We start from the raw sequence: 18,966 nt of genomic DNA, 5'->3' as shown, positions 1-18,966 counted from the left end.
CCTGTGCTAAAAGACTTTTAGTTTTGAGGGAAAGGAAAGTGGAAGATAAAACCAAGTATATAATTTCTAAGAAATTGACCTTTTGTTTTAAATGTGGGGACATCAACAATGGACTTTATATATAGTTTTTGGTGCCTTCTTACTGAGAAATTTCCTTTAGCACCTACTTTTATTAGTTTTTAGACCAAAGAAAGCCAACCAACCATTTTATATTTAACAATGCTTCCTGTATGATTTTTATACCAAATAATCTGAATTTCACCTTTATATTAGTGTGTTATTAATGTTAATTTTAATAAAACCTTGTAGACATATTTATCCAATTTTTAATGTCTGAGCATAAGGTAAGATTTTTATAGACTTTTTTTTTTTTTGGAGACAGAGTCTCGCTCTGTGGCCCAGACTGGAGTGCAGTGGCGCGATCTCAGCTCATTGCAAGCTCCGCCTCCCGGGTTCACGCCATTCTCCTGCCTTAGCCTCCCGAGTAGCTGGCACTAAAGGCACCTGCCACCATGCCCGGCTAATTTTGTTTATATTTTTAGTAGAGACGGTGTTTCACCATGTTAGCCAGGATGGTCTCGATCTCCTGACCTCATGATTTGCCCTCCTCGGCCTCCCAAAGTGCTGGGATTACAGGCGTGAGCCACTGCGCCCAGCTTATAGACTCTTTTTAACCTTTTTTATAATTTTTGTTAAACAGCAGGTTAGTGCTTTAAGAAAAACCTGTTATGCTTTTGTTTTAATATCCAGTTCACAGAAAAACTGGAAGACACCTCTTTGGCTAATATGTTTACACACAGAATTTCCTTTACAATTAACGTTTTAAAACTTGCTTAAACCTTTGAAACAAAATATATATTTTTTTAACCTTTTAATGTAGGTAAAAATTCAGATTCTTATGCCTCCTTATAGTCTTTTTACCAGAAGTATATTTTACTTTCCTTACACGCTTTGCACATAAACTGTTTCTTCTATAGTTTTACATTTAGGAGGCTTAATTACTTTTAAATTATACAACATTTCTTGCATAAATTTCCTTTTATAACCTTTTTTTTTCTCCACAACTTTCACAGATAATTCTTAGACATGCCTCAACTTTCTGACTTGCCGCAAACACCCTTTTTTTTTTTTTTGAGATGGAGTCTCCCTCTGTCGCCCAGGCTGGAGTGCGGTGGTGCCTTCTTGGCTCGCTGCAACTCTGCCTCCCGGGTTCACGCCATTCTCCTTCCTCAGCCTCCTGAGTAGGTGGGGCTACAGGCACCCGCCACCATGCCCGGCTAATTTTTGTATTTTCAGTGGAGACGGGGTTTCACTGTGTTAGCCAGGGTGGTCTCGATCTCCTGACCTTGTGATCCGGCCGCCTCGGCCTCCCAAAGTGTTGGGATTACAGGCATGAGCCACCACGCCTGGTTTTTTTTGTTTTTTTTTTAAACCAGTTAATCTTATTTTAGGACAAGAATTTACCATATAACGTTCTTTTTACATAAATTCTCTCCCCCCAATTTCTTTTTTCTTTTTTTTTTTTTTTGAAGATGATAATCATTCTTTTCTGAAGTGAACTTCATGTTGGTGGACTAGACTGTCTAAGGCCATAAGATTAGAAGTTAGGATAATACATGTTACACTGTTAACTTTTAGCAAACTTTACTTATGTTGAAAACCTTTTAAGTTTGGTATTTCAATTATTCTTTGCTATTAATAAGACCCTGTTTAGTCCAAATTAACTTAGAATTGGTATAGATGGTTCCTTCCTAGTTTTGTAAGTACTTTAAGGCTTGGCTGAGTGCAAATAGCTCACACGTTTGAGCAGACCAGTTATTAGGCAGTTTTCCTGACTGCTTCTACAGGAGTTTCCCTATCAATTACTGAATACCTGTTGTTCCCCCACCACCCCAGTCACCCGGGAGGAAGTCGTGTCCTGAAGGGGCTTCCTCCTAGGTCTGGTCAGATCTTTGTATGGTAATTAAGATTTCAATCCCCTGTTAGGAAACCTTCTGGGTTAAGGGAATTTTCAGTGGTTAATGATAAATCATCTTTTTCTAACAGAATAGCCTTATAATTTTAAGATTTTTGAGTTAGTAAGCTACCTTTTTGCTTTTTGACTTAGGATAGTTCTGAACTGGTGAGGTGTGCTCACAATGGAGTTTCCTCTAAAAGTTATTTTTCTACTTTCTTCTGTTAGCAAAGCAGTTGCCGCTACAGATAGAATGCATTTGGGCCATCCGCGGGTTACTGGGTTAAGGATTTTTGATAGGAAGGCTACGGGTTGTCAGTGTCCTCAGTGCTTTCGGGCTACGCCCTTGTTTACACTGACAGCGAGATGGTATTGGAGTGTTATAGGGTCACGGAGAAGACCTTCAATTATTAACTATAGGTTTTAAATTTACCCTGGCTCTTAAAGGAATAGGGTACACTGTTTTTCTCTTTACTACTACTATTTTTCTCTTTCTCTGTTTGACTTTGTCTCTTTCTCTCTCTCTGACTCTCTGTCTCTCTGCCTCTTTCCCCACCACCGCCTCCCTTTACCCCCTCTCTGCCTCTCTTCCCCGTCTCTCTGCCTCTCTTCCCCCCCACCCTGCCCCACCCTCTCTTTCCCCTCTGTGTCTCTCTGCCTCTAGGGTAGGGACCTGCGGGAGTGGAGCTACTCTAATACCCAAGAAGAAAGGAAAAGGTGGGGTGGGGGGTTGTGTCAGGTTCAACCCTTGAAATTAGCGGAAGGCTCAACCCCTTAACACCAGGGATGTCTCACCTTGTGTGTCCCGGAAGGCTCAACCCCTCAAACCAGGGGTGTCTCACCTTGCCTGTCCCGGAAGGCTCAATCCCTCAAACCCGGGGGTGTCTTGTCTTGCTTGTCCTGGGAGGTTGATCTGCTTCCCCCCTTTCCCCTTCTGAAGGTCCTTTGCACACTTCCCACTCGTGCTGTCATCTCTGGCTGCTCCCCTAAGGGAGAATTAGGCCCCTCTTAGTGTTGGCGTGCTGGTATAAATCCCATGGCAGGATTTGCTCTAAGCCATATGAGGTAGCTATGGAACCTTGGAGAGGACCCACTCACTCCGTCCAGCAGTAGGACTTGTCACCATCCACACAACACCGCAAGCAGGGTTGTTGATGATCATTCACGCACGCACACATTTAGCCCTCCAGAATTTGACCACAAAGGAAGTACTTTACCAGCTCCTGCGGCTTCTCCTTCCTTGGCCTGTGCACAGTCATCGCAGCAGTATGTGAGGATCCTTTAAGCTAGGTTGCTGGCCAGTCCCCCACTCTGCGTTGCTGAGAGCTCGGGTTATTCCTCGCACTGGGTAGGTCTTGATTTCTCATCCCTGAGGCTGCCACAATAGGGCAGGGTGCACCTCCTCACGAGAGAGAACCAGAGACTGTCCCTGGTGGGGAATGTAATCCTGGATGAGCCCCCACATTGTTATATATAAAGTTTCGGTGCCGCAAAAGAAATAGCACTCAGATATAAAATTTTCTTTTTAATTCTCAGCAAGGCAAGTTACTTCTGTATAGAAGGGTGCACCCTTACAGATGGAACAATGGTGAGCGCACACTTGGACAAGGGAGGGGAAGAGGTTCTTATCCCTGATGCACGTGACCCTTTGCTGCTGTGTTGTTCCCCTGTCGGCTAGGGTTAGACGCACAGGCTAAACTAATTCCGATTGGCTAATTAAAAGAGAATGACAGGGTGAGTGCTTTGGCGGGGGTCAGGGCAGAGCAGGTAGCAGGTAATTGGAATGAGTTAGGATGGAGCAGGTGATTGGAATGTAGAGTGGAGCAGGTGAGTCAGGGTGGAGTAGGTAATTGGAATGAGTCAGGGTGGAGTGGGTAATCGAAAAAGATTGCTTTACCAGGAAGTTAAGTTTAAAAGTAGAAGGCAAAGAGTGGAACATACTGACATATTATTTGAAAAGAAATTTAGAACTCATATCTAACACTCAGCATCCCAAAGCACTGGGATTACAGATGTCTGGCCCCATGCACTTTTGTTTGTTGGTTTTTTTTTTTTTTGAGATGGAGTTTCACTTTTGTCACCCAGGCTGGTACAAGCGATTCTCGTTCCTCAGATTCCTGAGTAGTTGAGATTACAGGCACCTGCCACTATGCCTGGCTAATTTTTTTAGTAGAGATGGGGTTTCATGATGTTGGCCAGGCTGGTCTTGAACTCCTGACCTCAGGTGATCCATCTGCCTCAGCCTCCCAAAGTGCTGGGATTACAGTACACGTGTGAGCCATCGCTCCTGGCCTCTGTTTTTTTTTTTTAGAAATGGGTCTTGCTGTGTTGCCCAGGCTGGTATTGAACTCCTGGCCTCAAGTGACCTTTCTGCCTTAGTCTCCTAAAGTGCTGGGATTACAGACATAAACCACTGCACCCCCATGCACTTAAGGAGCCAACCAGTCTACTTGGCAGGCAGAAGAAAGTAAATTAACTGGGGTAAATAGGACTCCTATATAACATCCAAAGCATGTGGGATTCTGCAGCAAACTGGGAGTACTTCTGGATTGGCCTGCTGTCTTCTTTAGAACTAATTTCATTATAACAGTTTAAGAAGGTGGATATTTTTACATAGTCAATTGCATTAGGTGACATGTTTCTTTTCTGTTAATGTGACTCCTCTGAATGACCTAGTTCACTAGTGAACTAGTGACTAGTAATTTGGTCACCAAGCAAATCAAGCCTGCAAGAAAGGAAGTCAATACTCAAAATAGTGTGTTATCGTCTGAATTCCATCAAATAACGTGTTTTCTGTGTGAACACTTAACCTCAATAATGACATGTCTAACTAGAGCAAGCTCCTGCAACAAGACAAAGACCAAGACAGCACCAAGACCAAGACTCTCTTTTTTTTTCTTTTTTTTTTTGAGAAGGGGCCTTGCCCTGTTGTGCGCTGGCTGGAGTGCAGTGGTGCTATCTCGGCTCACTGCAACCTTCACCTCCGAGTTCAAGTGATTCTCCTGCCTCAGCCTCTGGAGTACTTGGGATTACAGGTGCGCGCCACCACAGCTGGCTAATTTTTGTATTTTTAGTGGAGATGGGGTTTCACCCTATTAGCCAGGCTGATCTCAAACTGCTGACCTCAGGTGATCCACCCACCTCAGCCTCCCAAAGTGCTGGGATTACAGGTGTGAGCCACTGTGCCAAGCCTGCATCTCTTCTTCTAAGGCTTAGGTTTTGCCCATAATTCTCAGTGCATGGAATAGTTGACATCAACAGTCATTGTTCCCATCACAAAGCCTTGGGCTGCCACATGCATGTGGATCAGGTGAAGGAACATTTTAATATTTCTCCTGCTCTTCAATTTGTATATCCACTGCAACAATTGCTGCAAAACCTGCTATTCCAATGGGGGACAAATGGTGCCTCTTTAGCTTTTTGGATATGTTTGGATCCCTGATCATCATATGAAGAAAGAGAAACATCTGTGTTGGCTGGTATGGAAATTGCTAGAAGAATCTCTCAAGAGCAACAAAACCCTCATGATCCAACTGGCTTCAAATCCCAGCTCCCATGCCCTGTCTTCTCTTGTGTGTAGTTTTTTGTTTTTTGTTTTTCTTTTTTAGACGGAGACTCACTCTATTGCCAGCTTACTGCAACCTCCACCTCCCAGGTTCAAGTGATTCTCATGCTTCACCCTCTCGTATAGCTGAGACTACAGATGCGCACCACCACACCTGCCTAATTTTTGTATTTTTACGAGAGATGGGGTTTCGCCATGTTGGCCAGGTTGATCTCGAACTCCTGACCTCAAGTGATCTGCCTGCCTCAGCCTCTCAAAGTGTTGGGATTACAGGCATGAGCCATCGCACCTGGCTCTTTTCTTGTTTTTTAATGTAAGCATTTATATCTATAAATTCCCCCCTGCGCATTGCTTACATTGCATCCTCTAAGTTTTGGTATGTCCTGTGTTTGTTTTCATTTGTTTCTGTTACCTAATTTTTCTTCGAGTGTGTTGTTTAATTTCCATAAATTTGTGAATTTCCAGTTTTCTTTTGTTATTGATTTCTAACTTGATTTTTTTGTGGTCAGAGAAGAAACTTTGATATCTGTCTTTTTAAAGTTATTAAGACTTGTCTGAGCATGGTGGCTCATGCCTGTAATCCCAGCACTTTGGGAGGCCAAAGTGGGCAGATCACTTGAGGTCAGGAGTTTGAGACCAGCCTGGCCAACATGGTGAAACCCTGTCTCTACCAAAAAATACAAAAATTAGCTGGGTTTGGTGGCGTGTGCCTGTAGTCCCAGCTACTCGGGAGGCTGAGGCAGGAGAATCACTTGAACCCAGGAGCTGGAGGTTGCAGTGAGTCGAGACTGCACCACTGCACTCCAGCCTGGGTGATAGAATGAGACCCTGTTTCAAAAAAATTAAAAAGTTATTTAGACTTAACTTGTGACTCAGTTTACATGGTCTGTTCTGGAGACTGTCCCATGTGCACTTAAGATGTGTATTTTTTTGTTGGGTAAAGTGTTCTGCATATGTGTGTTAGAGCTAGGTGATTTGTTGTGTTCAGATCCTCTGTTTTCTTCCTTACCATTTGTCTGGTGGTTCTATCCATTATTTAGAGTGGGGTATTGAATCTCCAACTACTGTTGTCTGTTCTCCCTTCTATTCTGTCAGTTTTGCTTCATACGTTTTGATAATCTGTTACTAGGTGTGTGTGTGTTTATAGTTGTAATATCTTCTTGTCATTATTAGCATAGTCATGTGTCACGTAACGGCAAGAATATGTTTTGAGAAATGTATCGTTAGATGATTTCATCTTGTGAACATCACAGAGTATGCTTACACAAACTAGATAATATAGCCTGCACTTGGGCTATATGGTATAGCCTATTGTTCTGAGACCACAAACCTGTATAGCATGTTACTGTACTGAATACTATAGGCAGTTGTAACACAATGGTAAGTATTTGTGTATCTAAACATAGAAAAGGTATAGTAAAAAAAAAAATGGGGCCAGGTGCTGTCACTCACACCTGTAATCCTAGCACTCTGGGAGGCTGAGGAGGGAGGATTGCTTGAGGCCAGGAGTTTGAGCCCAGTCTGGGCAACATGGTGAAATCCCATCTTAAAAAAATAGAAAACTTAGCCAGTCATAGTAGTAGGTGCTTGTAGTTCCAGCTGCTCGGGAGGCTGAGAGGGGAGAATCACCTGAACCTAGGGAGGTTGAGGCTGCAGTGAACTGTGATCGTGCCAATGCACTGTGGCCTGGGTGACAAAGTGAGACCCTGTCTCAGAAAAAAGAAAGATAACAAATGGTATAACTGTGTAGGGCACTCACCATGAATGAAGCTTTTAGGATTGGAAATTGCTCTGGTTGAGTCAGTGAGTGGTGATTGAATTTGTAGGCCTGTGGCATTGTCTCTCTTGTAGATTGTATAAACACTGTATACTTAGACTTTACTAAATTTATGTGAATTTTTTTCTTCAATAATAAATTAGCTTACCATAATCATTTTACTTTATAAATTTTAATTTTTTCAGCGTTTTAACTCTTTTGTAATAACAGTTTAAAACAAGCACATTGTACAGCTATATAGAAATATTTTCTTTTTATCTTTATTCTATTAGTTTTCTTCTAGTTTTTAAAATTTTGATTTATTTTTACTTTTTAAACTTTTTTTGTTAGAAATGAAGACACAAACACACATATTAACCTATGCCTATGTAAGGCCTAGGAAGGCCTAGGTTAATCATTGTCTTCTACCTCCACATCTTATCCCACTGGAAGGTCTTCAAGGGCAGTAACACACATGGAACTGTCATCTTCCATGACAACAATATCTTCTTCTGGAATACTTCCTGAAGGACCTGCCTGAGGCACTTTTGCAGTTAACTTTTCTTTTTATAGGTAGGAATACACTCTAAAATAACAATAGAATCAGGCACGATGGTTCACACCTGTAATCTTAGCAACTCGGAAGGCTAAGGCAAGAGGACCACTTGAGGCCAGGAGTTCAAGGCCAGCCTGGGCAACAAAGCAATACCCTTCTCTACAAAAATAATTTTTAAAAAATTAGCCTGGCTGGTGGCCCGAGCCTTAAGCTGAAGCAGGAGGATCACCTGAGCCCAGGACTTAGAGGGTACAGTGATCTGTGACTGCACACTACAACCCAGTCTGGGTGTCTCAAAACAAAAATGTATAGTAAATCAACTGTAGAATAGTCATTATTGTCATTATAAGTATTGAGCACTGTACATAATTATATGTATTGTACTTCTGTACGACTGACAACGCAGTAGATTTGTTTATAACCATCAGGACAAACGTGAGTAATGCGTCTAATGCGTCCCACTACAATGTTACAATAGCTACGACTTCTAGACTTCTACGACTTCACTAGGCGATAGGAATTTTTCAGCTCCATTATAATCATATGGGACCCCTGTTGTATATGCAGTCTGTCATTGACTGAAATGTCATGTGGCACATGACTGTATATAATGTTCTTTGTCTCTTGTCTTTTTTAAAATTTTAAGCCAATTTATCTGATATTAGTATGGGAGATTGACAGACTTTTAAAGTAAGTATATTAGGTTTTGTGGGCTACAAAGGGTTTGTGTTGCCTATTCTTTGTTTCTTGTTTTATGGTACTTTAAAAAACATTTTTAGTTTTAGGGCTATGCAAAAACAAGCCTGGGATAGGTTGCCAATTCCTCTTTTATCTTGAATAAAAGTTTTTTAATTGTAATGAATTTTTAATCCTTTTCTTTATGGCTAGTGTTTTTGTCTTTTTCAAGAAATCTCCCCTTAATCTGAAGTTGTGATGATACTTGTTATCCTAAAAGCATTACTGTCCTGCGTTCATCTTTAGATCTGTAATCCTCCTGTAACTGTATGAGGCAGAAAGTATCAGGCAGATGTTCATTTTCTTTTTTTCTTTTCTTTCTATTTTTTTTTTTTTTTTTTTTTGAGATGGAGTCTCACTCTGTGGCCCAGGCTGAAGTGCAGTGGCACCATCTCAGCTCACTGCAAGCTCCGCCTCTCAGGTTCACGCCATTCTCCTGCCTCAGCCTCCTGAGTAGCTGGGATTACAGGCTCCCGCCACCACGCCCGGCTAATTTTTTGTATTTTTAGTAGAGGCGGGGTTTCACCGTGTTAGCCAGGATGGTCTCGATCTGCTGACCTCGTGATCTGCCCGCCTCAGCCTCCCAAAGTGCTGGGATTACAGGCATGAGCCACCGCGCCCAGCCTCATTTTCATTTTTAGCCCACATTTGGATTCTCTATTACTAAGCACCATTTTTGAAGCAACCATTTTTTTCTCAATGTTCTGCACTGCCATCTTTCATAAATCATGTGATCTTCTATGCTTTAGTTTGTTTCTGGACTTTCTGTTCTGTTTCTTTGGTTCATTTTCCTATCCCTGAGTCATCAGTGTCTTAATTTCTGCAGTGTTATATCTTATTGTTTAGTAGAGCAAATTCTATCACCTCATTCTTTTTTTTTTTTTCTTGAAACTCTGTTGCCCGGGTTGGAGTGCAGTGGCCTGATCATAGCTCACTGAAACATCTGCCTCCTGGGCTCAAGCAGTACTCCCACATAGATGGGACTACAGGTGTATGCCACCACACCTGTCTAACTTTTGTATTTTGTAGAGATATAGTTTTGCCATGTTGCCCAGGCTGGTCTTGAACGCCTGGTCTCAAGCAATCCACCCTCCTCAGCCTCCAGAGTGCTAGGATTATAGGCATGAGCCCCCTGTACTCGGCCCATCTCATTCTTTATAATTGTCTTGGCTGTTCTAGGTAATTTGAATTTTTTTTTTGGTAAATTTTAGTATCAGCTTGTCAGGTTCTACACATGCAAATTCAGAATTTGATTGAAATTAAATCTGTCAGTCAATTTGGGTAAAAATTGATATTTTTACAGTAGTCAGCTAGTCCGTTTAGGTTGTCTTTAATGCCTTTGTTCAATTTTTATATTTTCTGTATAAAGCTCTTGCCCATCTTTGGTGGTTTTTTCCTAGTTACTTTTATCTATTATAGTTTTGGAGATGGAGTCTTACTGTGTTGCCCAGGCTGGTCTCGAAGTCCCCGGCTCAAGCAATTCTCCCCCACCCCCCAGCTTCCCAAGTAGCTGGCATTATAGTCATGTGCCACCTTGCCTTTTTTAGGTACTTTTATTTTTTGATGCCATGGGGAATGTGTTTTTTGAGGTTACTTTTAAAAGTGTTTATTTGCAGAGATGATGCTATAACATTGCTGAAAAGTAGATTGTTAATGATCCTGTACTGAGTGCTACATTTATTATTTAATTGGTCATTATTATGTTGTTATCACTATCAGGTATAACCTTTACCTTTTCAATCAGTTTACCCTCTAGATACGTGATGATATGAGGTCATAAGGTCAGTTCCAGTCATTATGACTTCTCTCTCATTTACTTGGTCCTCTTCCATGTATTTTTGGTTAATCCATGTGTTGGTGGTGGTGGTGTTTGTTTTGTTTTGTTTTTTTCTTTTCATTCAGGGTCTTGCTCTGTCGCTCAGGCTGGAGTGCAATGGCAATCATGGCTCACTGCAGCCTCGACCCCTCCGCTCAAATGATCCTCCTGCTTCAGCCCCTCAAGTAGCTGGGATAACAGGCGTGCACCGCCACACTCAGTTAATTATTAAATTTTTAGTGAAGACGAGGTGTTGCTGTGTTGGCCAGGCTGGTCTCAAACTCCTGGTCTTAAGTGATCCTCCTGCCTTGGACTCTGGAAGTGCTGGGATTGCAGGTGTGAGCCACCATGCCCACCCTAGTCCACATTTTTTAAAAAGGTTTTGTTTTTAATTCTTGAGCGTTTTCCTTGTCCTAAATTCTCGCAAATTATTTCCTTTCAGCCGTCTGCTCAGTACTGCTTTGGAATTTTTGCTTTTTGGTGTGTGGTTTGTGCTTGTCTATTTTACTAGATTGTCTAAGTGTGGATAGTTGGTAATACAAAAATTCAAAAAAAGGAAATGAAAACCAATTCTCACAACAGTATAAGATTCTAATAGGAAATACTGCTGCTGGGTTGTCTTTTTTTAAAAAGAATCCTCTTAGAGGACATTATGACTTTCACTTAGTTTCAATGCCTTTCTCAATCAGAAACCCACCAATTTTTACTTCTTCAGAAGCAGAATAATAAAACAGGTTTCCTTCAGCTTTTTGTAATGGTAATTTTAGAACACTTATTAGATCTGAAAATTGAGAGATACATAATGGTTCTATAGTATGGGCTTAGTGGTTTTTAAAAACAACAACAACAAACAGCCAACACAGGAGAAAACACTAGTCAGAATCTTTCTTAAAAGTGTATGACGAATTTGACATCTTTTCCCTTTGCTCCACAGCTTGTTAGAGAGTAAGTGCTGCTCTTTTCTTGAGGATCATAGACTATTAGGTTCTGAACTTTTATTATTCCTCCTAGTGCTTTTTAAAAATTTTTTAAATATGTATTTATAAGTGTCATGTAGCTGCTTATTTGTTTATTTTTATTTTTATTTTGTAGAGGTAGGGTCTTGCTTGTCGCCCAGGCTGGAGGGCAGTGATGTGATCATAGCTCACTCTAGCCTCACTCCTGGGCTCAAGCAGTTCTCCTGCTTCAGCCTGCCAAGTAGCTAAGTCTACAGGAACATGCTACCACGCCTGGCTAATTATTGATTTTTTGGTACAAACAGGGTCTCGCTGTCTTGCCAAGGCTGGTCATGAACTCTGTAGCTATTTATAGCTTCTCAGGTGTTAAGAAGTTGTAGATAATTTCATACAAACTTTTTTTAGGGTAACAGTTTTTTTGATGACAGCAGTTATTTATTACTTAGGTGTTTTTATTAGTTGACTTGATTTAGCTGGTCTCTTTGGCTAATATATTTCTCTTGTAGAAATGAACACATCATAACTAAAGTTTTAACAACAATTTAGCTTACTGAATAGCTTTCTTTCTCATACTGAACAAATGCACCTGTGTCATCTCTGCAAGAACATTCTACCTCTTGTGAGAATTAGTTTTATTGTCAATGTGTAGATAATGGCAAATGTCCCCAGACAGATGCCAGTCTCTTTCAACATTATTCTTTAGTGTGAGGTGGTTAAAGGAGGCTGACATATAGGGAAGGGCTAGAAAAAGGCAGAGAATTGCCTTTTTCAGGAAATAAGGATAAAAGGCACTTAAGGAAAAAAATTCTCTCACAGTGGAAAAATGACAATAGAAAGCAATGAGGTAATGGAATATATGGTGGCTTACTTAAACTATTTGTAATACTATGGCATTTACTGTTTCAAGAATTAAAATGGAATTTGGAGTGGGGTGGTACAATGGAAAGATTATACATTTTCTTTTTTCTCTCTCTCTTTTTTTTTTTGAAATGGAGTCTCACTCTGTCGCCTAGGCTGGAGTGCAGTGGCACCATCTCGGCTCACTGCAAGCTCCACTTCCCGGGTTCACGCCATTCTCCTGCCTCACCCTCCCGAGTAGCTGGGACTACAGGCACCCACCACTACGCCTGGCAATTTTTTGTATTTTTTAGTAGAGACGGGGTTTCACCGTGTTAGCCAGGATGGTCTCGATCTCCTGACCTCGTGATCCACCCGCCTCGGCCTCCCAAAGTGCTGGGATTACAGGCGTGAGCCGCCGCGCTCGGCCCCTTTTTTTTCTTTTGAGACAGAGTGTCGCTCTGTTGCCCAGGCTGGAATGCAGTGGCACCATCTCGGCTCACTGCAGCTTCCGCCTCCCAGGTTCAAGCGATTCTCCTGCCTCAGGCTTTCGGGTAGCTGGGATTACAGGCACCTGCCATCATGCACAACTAATTTTTGTATTTTTGTAGAGAGGGGGTTTCACCATGTTGGCCAGGCCGGTCTTGAACTCCTGACCTCAGGTGATCTGCCTGCCTCGGCCTCCCAAAGTGCTGGGATTACTGGCATGAGCCACGAGCCTAGCTCAGATTATAAATTTTCTAGTATTTCAAGAAAAGCTTTTGAAGTAATCTGTTTTTTGAAATAATATCTCATTTTCTGACGTATTTATCTACTTGTGGACATGTTTTTCAGTTCTTTGTGAATTGTATGTTAGGAATTAGGTGGCATTTTTATGTATATTTTTCTTTCAAGGTTATGTGAAGGTGAAATATTAATATTAGGGATCTTAAGGATTATAAACTAGCTAATTTATAGTTATCTTTATTTTAAAAGGGATGTGTTAGATCTAACAAAGTTTGGACATTTTATGAGTTTTGTTTGTTTGTTTGTTTGTTTGAGACAGAGTCCCCTCAGCCTCGAGTAGCTAGGACTATGGGCACACACCACTACACCTGGCCAATTTAAAAAATTTTTTGTAGAGATGAGGTCTCACTATGTTTCATAGGCTGGTCTAAAACTCCTTGTCTCAAGCAGTCCTACTGCCTTGGCCTACCAAAGTGCTGAGATTACAGGTGTGAGCCATTGCCTGACCCGTTTTTATGAACTTAAAATCTTGATATCATGAGTCAAGTGCAACAGTTTGTGTTTATCGTTTTCCATTTTTCAGTTTCCTATGTATGGTTAAGGAAAAATGTAAATAAATGCATCTTTTATATTTTTAGGCCCGGATTGCATTTCTACAAGGCGAAAGAAAAGGTCAAGAGAACCTGAAGAAGGACTTAGTAAGAAGAATAAAGATGTTAGAGTATGCATTAAAACAAGAAAGGTATGTGTGCCTCATTTTGTTACATGAATAAAGTAGAACAATAGTATACTCATGTATACCATTGTACTGTGTATTTGGCAGCTTTTTTTGAAAGGTACAAATCCTTGCCCGAATACATGATGCTGTCTTGATTTGATTCATACTTGGGAAAGAAAGGCAAAAGAGATTAAAATAATTCAATTGAAATGTGTTTTGTTACAGAATCTAAATTTTGGAACTTAAAAAAAAAGACAGGATAATTGATCTTTTTTTAACTTTTGGGTATGTGTTACTTGGGAAACTTACCTTTTTTTTCTTTTACAGCAATATAGTCTTCAATGTTCTTTGCAAACAAAGTTTAAAGAAACAGACATTCATATTATGTTTTGTTATTGGAGTAATATAAAGCAAGAGTGACAAAAAGAAGAAGTTGTGATTTTACTAATTTGTGATTAAATTTTCAGGGCAAAATATCACAAATTAAAATATGGCACGGAACTGAACCAAGGTGACTTGAAAATGCCAACCTTTGAGTCAGGTAAACTTGCTTCTTCTGTTACTTTTTTTTTTTTTTTAATTCATTTTTTATGTAACAGACATGTTCTCTTTACCCGCATTTTGGTTTGATAATATTAGAGAATGACTATTGTAAACTGTCTAGAATTTGGGAAAAAATATTAAATGAGTAAAAGTAAATAGTTTCATATACATCTTAATCCGAGGCAACTTGTCTTATTATCCTTGAGTTGAAATCTGTGTAAAAGTGTGGTTGCATTTATGGTAGTAATTTGAGCTGAAAGGTAACAAAGTTAGGTATTATAGTAAATTTTAGAATTTTAGTTAATTGTTTTTGAGTTCAATATTAAGTATGTAGAACTTGGCAGAAACACACACCATACATAAAATTTGCAGTTGATTTATTTTTTAGTCTTTAACACTTTCAGTCTTAGCAGCAGAACTTTAGAGCTTCCATTTGTTGTCATACATATAAAATTAAGAGACCAAGATGGGAGTGGCATAGGTTTTCTTTGACCTGGCTTTTCAGTGGTTATAAAGGCTTATTCTGATGCCAAGAAACTATATTAGAATCTCCTCCTTGGAAAAAGCAAAAATCAGGAACAGAAACATGGAAGGTCTACTTTTTCCAAGCCATGATTATTATAGTCTTCTCTTTGCAGTTAAAGGGAGTAGAGTGACTTCACCAGAAAAATACCTGGTGAATTCAGAGCTTTTTTTTTTTTTCTTGACTCATTTTATTTCCAGTATGGCTAGAATATTCAGAAAATAAGCAGGCACTTCTAGAACTGTAGGGCTTGGTCTGTGTGTAAAGAAAGGAGGCTAGTTAAAGCCACACTGAGCCTGCAGTAGAGGCTAAGGAGAGTCAGAATTGGCTAGGTGGTCCCAGTATAACAGTTTGTATAAAGCAAGATAAGTCTTTTTTGCTCACAACTGAAATTGTGGCAAGACAATCTGTTTTTATCTGTATAAACCTAAATATTAAAAGTTCGTCAAGTTGAGGAATAAACTAATATCCAACCAAGTATTTTCTTTACAGGACACACAATAACAGCGAAGTAAAATGTTTTCAGTTATGTAGAAAAATTCTTCAGGATGTTTAGTGGAAAACCAAACAAAGGGATGGGCAGAAGTATATCGTGTGAACAAAATATTGTAAAATTATTTATGTCAGAGTATATATGGAGATAATATTAAATGAAACAATGTCGCCTTTTATATACCCCCAAAGAAATCAATATAAGAAAGAAAATGTACAAAATATTGATTTGATCATAGTAGAAGATATATAAGTATTTATACCCCTTTCTCAGTAAAATAAATAGATACAGCCTAAACCTAACCTTATAAACAGGTCATATTAAAATATAAAAGAGTTCCCTTTCTTCTACATTTGGAAAACAGATAATCAGATAGAATAATGGGCAAAAGACTTAAAAAGACAGACACACCATAGAAGAGGTTATATAAATGGCCAATAAATATATGAAATGTTGCTTGATTTTTATTATTAAGAAAATACAACTTAAAACCACAATGGAATACAATTAGACACTGACCAGAATGGCTAAAATGCAGAAGAGGCAATATCAAGTGTTGAGGATGTAGAGTTACTAGAATTCGTCGACATTGGTGTTAGGATTATATATTGATAATGCTGCTCTGAAAGTGACTTGACACTATGACTATTATTAAAGAGGATATAACATACCTAGGCCAGGTGCTGTGGCTCATTCCTGTAATCCCAGCATTTTGGGAAGCCGAGGCGTTGGATCACTTGATCCCAGGAGTTCAAGACCAGCCTGGACAACATGGCAAAACCTCATCTCTACAAAAAATACAGAAATTACCCAGGCTTGGTGTTGCATGCCTGTAGTCCCAGCTATTTAGGGGGCTGAAGTAGGAGGATTGCGTGAGCCCGGGAGGTCAAGGCTACAGTGAATTTTGTTCACACCACTCTACTCCCTCTTGGATGACAAAGTGAGACCCGGTCTCAAAAAATATTTATATACATACCCTATGATCCAGTAACTCCACTCCTCAAAAAGCATATATATGTTCATCATGAAGCTTGTGTAAGAATGTTCATAGCATCATTATTTACAGTGAAAATCTGGAAACAACTAGAACAGTCTTCAGAATTAGAATAAATGGATAAGTACATTGTGATATGTTAGCATAATAGAATGCTGTTTAGCAACAAAAGTGAGCAAACTAAAACTGAATGTGACAACATGGTTTAATCACATAAAACTGAAAATTGAAGAAATTATTATATTCAAAAATCTAGATAATTTTAGAAATCAAGATAGCATTCATACCCTTTTTGGAGTGGCTAGTGACTGGAGGGCACAAGAAAGGCTTTTGGGGATGCTGATAATGTTTTGTTTCTTCATCTAGGTACTGGTTACATGGGCGTGTTCAAAAATTCCTTGAGCTATACACTTGATGTACTTCAAGAATATCCTTAGCAACATTATTTATAATAGAAAATGGAAACTAATTTCAACATTAGGGGATTGGTTAAATAGGTATATATTTTCTATAGAATATTATGCAATCATTTTTTATGTTAATCTGTATTGCCATACAGAGAATGTTCAAGGTACATTTAGTGTCAGAAGCAGATGATAGTGCAGTATATACATTGGCACATTTTTAAAAAGGGTGGGGTTGTATTATGTATATTTTCAGGTAGAAAATAAGAAATGATAAACACTAAAGTACTACCAGTTGTTAATTCTTGGTAACAGGGTTTGGGCAGTTGTATATCTTGTTTTTTTAGTATTTTTTTCCTCTAGTGATTATGTGTTATATGTAATTTTAAAATGTTATAAATAGAAAAATCAGTAGAGGGACTATTAGAATGAAATAATTATTTCTGGAAATAAAAGAAATGCTTACGTTTGGGATAGAATAAGAAGTGTTTTTTTTTTTTTTTTTTGAGACAGAGTCTTGCTCTATTGCCCAGGCTGGAGTGCAATGGTACGATCTTGGCTCACTGCAATCTCTGTCTCCCAGGCTCATGCAATCCTCCCACCTCAGCCTCCCAAGTAGCTGGGACTACAGGCACGTGCCACCATGCCTGGCTAATTTTTGCATTTTTTGTAGAGATGAGGTTTTGACATGTTTCCCAGGCTGGTCTTGAACCCGTGGGCTCAAGCGACCCACCTGCCTTGGCCTCCCAAAGTGCTGGGATTGCAGACCCTTAGCCACTGTTCCCAGCCAGAGATATTAATAATTGGACTGTTAGGATTAGAGAAATAATGTCTGAAGAGGACATTTGAATCACTACTAAGGGATTTTGAGGAGCCTAGGAGCCTCACAGAGTCTTCAACATTCAGTATGAGGGTTGATCTTCTAAGTCCCTCTCTTCTTCACTGTGTCTTTATGTTAATAATGGGAACTTATGGGGAAGTATTTCTGTGATATAAATGTCAATAGTTTTAAATTTTGTTATAGAGATGCTAGTTGAGAGATTAATCTGAAATCATACTGTTTATTAAACTCTTTTTTTTGTTTGTTTAAGACAGAGTCTCGCTCTGTCGCCCAGGCTGTAGTGCAGTGGTGCAATCTTGGCTCACTGCAACCTTCGCCTCCTGGGTTCAAGCGATCCTTTTGCCTCAGCCTCCCGAGCAGCTGGGATTACAGGCATGTGCCGCCATACCTGGCTAACTTTTGTATTTTTGCTAGAGATGGGGTTTCACCGTGTTGCTCAGGCTGGTGTTGAATTCCCGTGCTCAAGTGATCTGCCCACCTCAGCCTCCCAAAGTGCTGGGATTACAGGCGTGAGCCATTGCATCTGGCCTAAACTCTTTTTTTTTTTTTTTAAATGTGTACACTTTGTTATCTGAAAATAAAATAATGACTCTTTACCTATAGTAAAAACTATTTTCTGGTTTAATTTTAGTTCCAAAAAAGGAACTTAGCTAGATGAAGTCCTGTGATGTAGACTTAAGGTCCACTGATATAGACCCCAAATTAAGGTATTCAATATTTTTATGTATGCCTAATATCTTAACAGTGTTGATTTTGAATAGCTCATATAATACAGCTTTTTAATTTCAAAGGCAATCGACTTAGCGGAATTCTAGTAGTTAAAAAAAATTAAATTGCCAGGCATGGTGGTTCACACCTGTAATCTCAGCACTTTAAGAAGCTGAGGTGGGTGGATCGCTTGAGCCTAGGAGTTTGAGACCAGATTGGGCAATATGGCAAAACCTCATCTCTTCAAAATACAAAAATTAGCTGGGTGTGGTGGTACATGCCTGTGGTCCCAGCTACTCGAGAGGCTGAGGTGGGATCTCTGGAGCCCAGAGAAGTCGAGACTGCAGTGAACCGAGATGGTGCCACTGTACTCCAGCCTGGGTGACAGAGTGAGACCCTGTCTGAAAAAAAAAGAGAAAAAATCAGTTTTAATAATATTTTATCTCCTGGGCGTTTGATTCCTTGATACTAATAAAGTACACTTGGGGTTTCCCTGTTTTAAAATGGGGGACATAGTACTTAAGTCATTGGGTTATTAGGACAAACACATTTAAAATGAGTGACCCACAGTTAATACTTAGATGAAAGTTAATTTTTTCCTGTCCTTTATAAAATAGGTATGTTTTTATGGGAATTTATCCCTAAGAAAACTTTGGCAATATTTTCAGGAGTCGAAATAATGTATGTAAAACTTTTTTTTTCTTAATTTTTAGAAGAAACCAAAGACACAGAGGCTCCCACAGCACCTCAGAATAGCCAGTTAACGTGGAAGCAAGGCAGACAGCTTTTAAGACAGTGAGTAATTACTTATTTTCAACCTTCTTTAAGGATCTAGGTATGA

General features: G+C 39.7%; 1 protein-coding gene across 10 annotated transcripts in view; it reads left to right on the top strand.

Moving 5' to 3' along the window:
- STRN3 (striatin 3) overlaps nucleotides 1-18,966 on the top strand; it is a 130,911-nt gene that overhangs the window by 53,375 nt on the left and 58,570 nt on the right. For 5 of the 10 annotated variants that reach the window (XM_063793282.1, XM_016925956.3, XM_016925953.3 and 2 more), the window contains exons 2-4: nucleotides 13,540-13,643; nucleotides 14,087-14,160; nucleotides 18,839-18,920. In XM_063793282.1, coding sequence (XP_063649352.1) covers nucleotides 13,615-13,643; nucleotides 14,087-14,160; nucleotides 18,839-18,920 — 185 coding nt within the window. In that variant the 5' untranslated portion in view covers nucleotides 13,540-13,614. Of the gene's footprint in view, nucleotides 1-5,231; nucleotides 5,833-9,800; nucleotides 10,719-13,539; nucleotides 13,644-14,086; nucleotides 14,161-18,838; nucleotides 18,921-18,966 lie in introns of those variants that run through there. The other 5 variants (XM_054665935.2, XM_016925957.3, XM_054665936.2 and 2 more) reach the window with 5 other exon arrangements.

The sequence above is a fragment of the Pan troglodytes genome, chromosome 15 (assembly GCF_028858775.2).
Source record: "Pan troglodytes isolate AG18354 chromosome 15, NHGRI_mPanTro3-v2.0_pri, whole genome shotgun sequence".
NCBI lineage: Eukaryota > Metazoa > Chordata > Mammalia > Primates > Hominidae > Pan > Pan troglodytes.
Note: the sequence above shows the minus strand (reverse complement) of the source record. Positions and strands in the feature narration are given on the sequence as shown.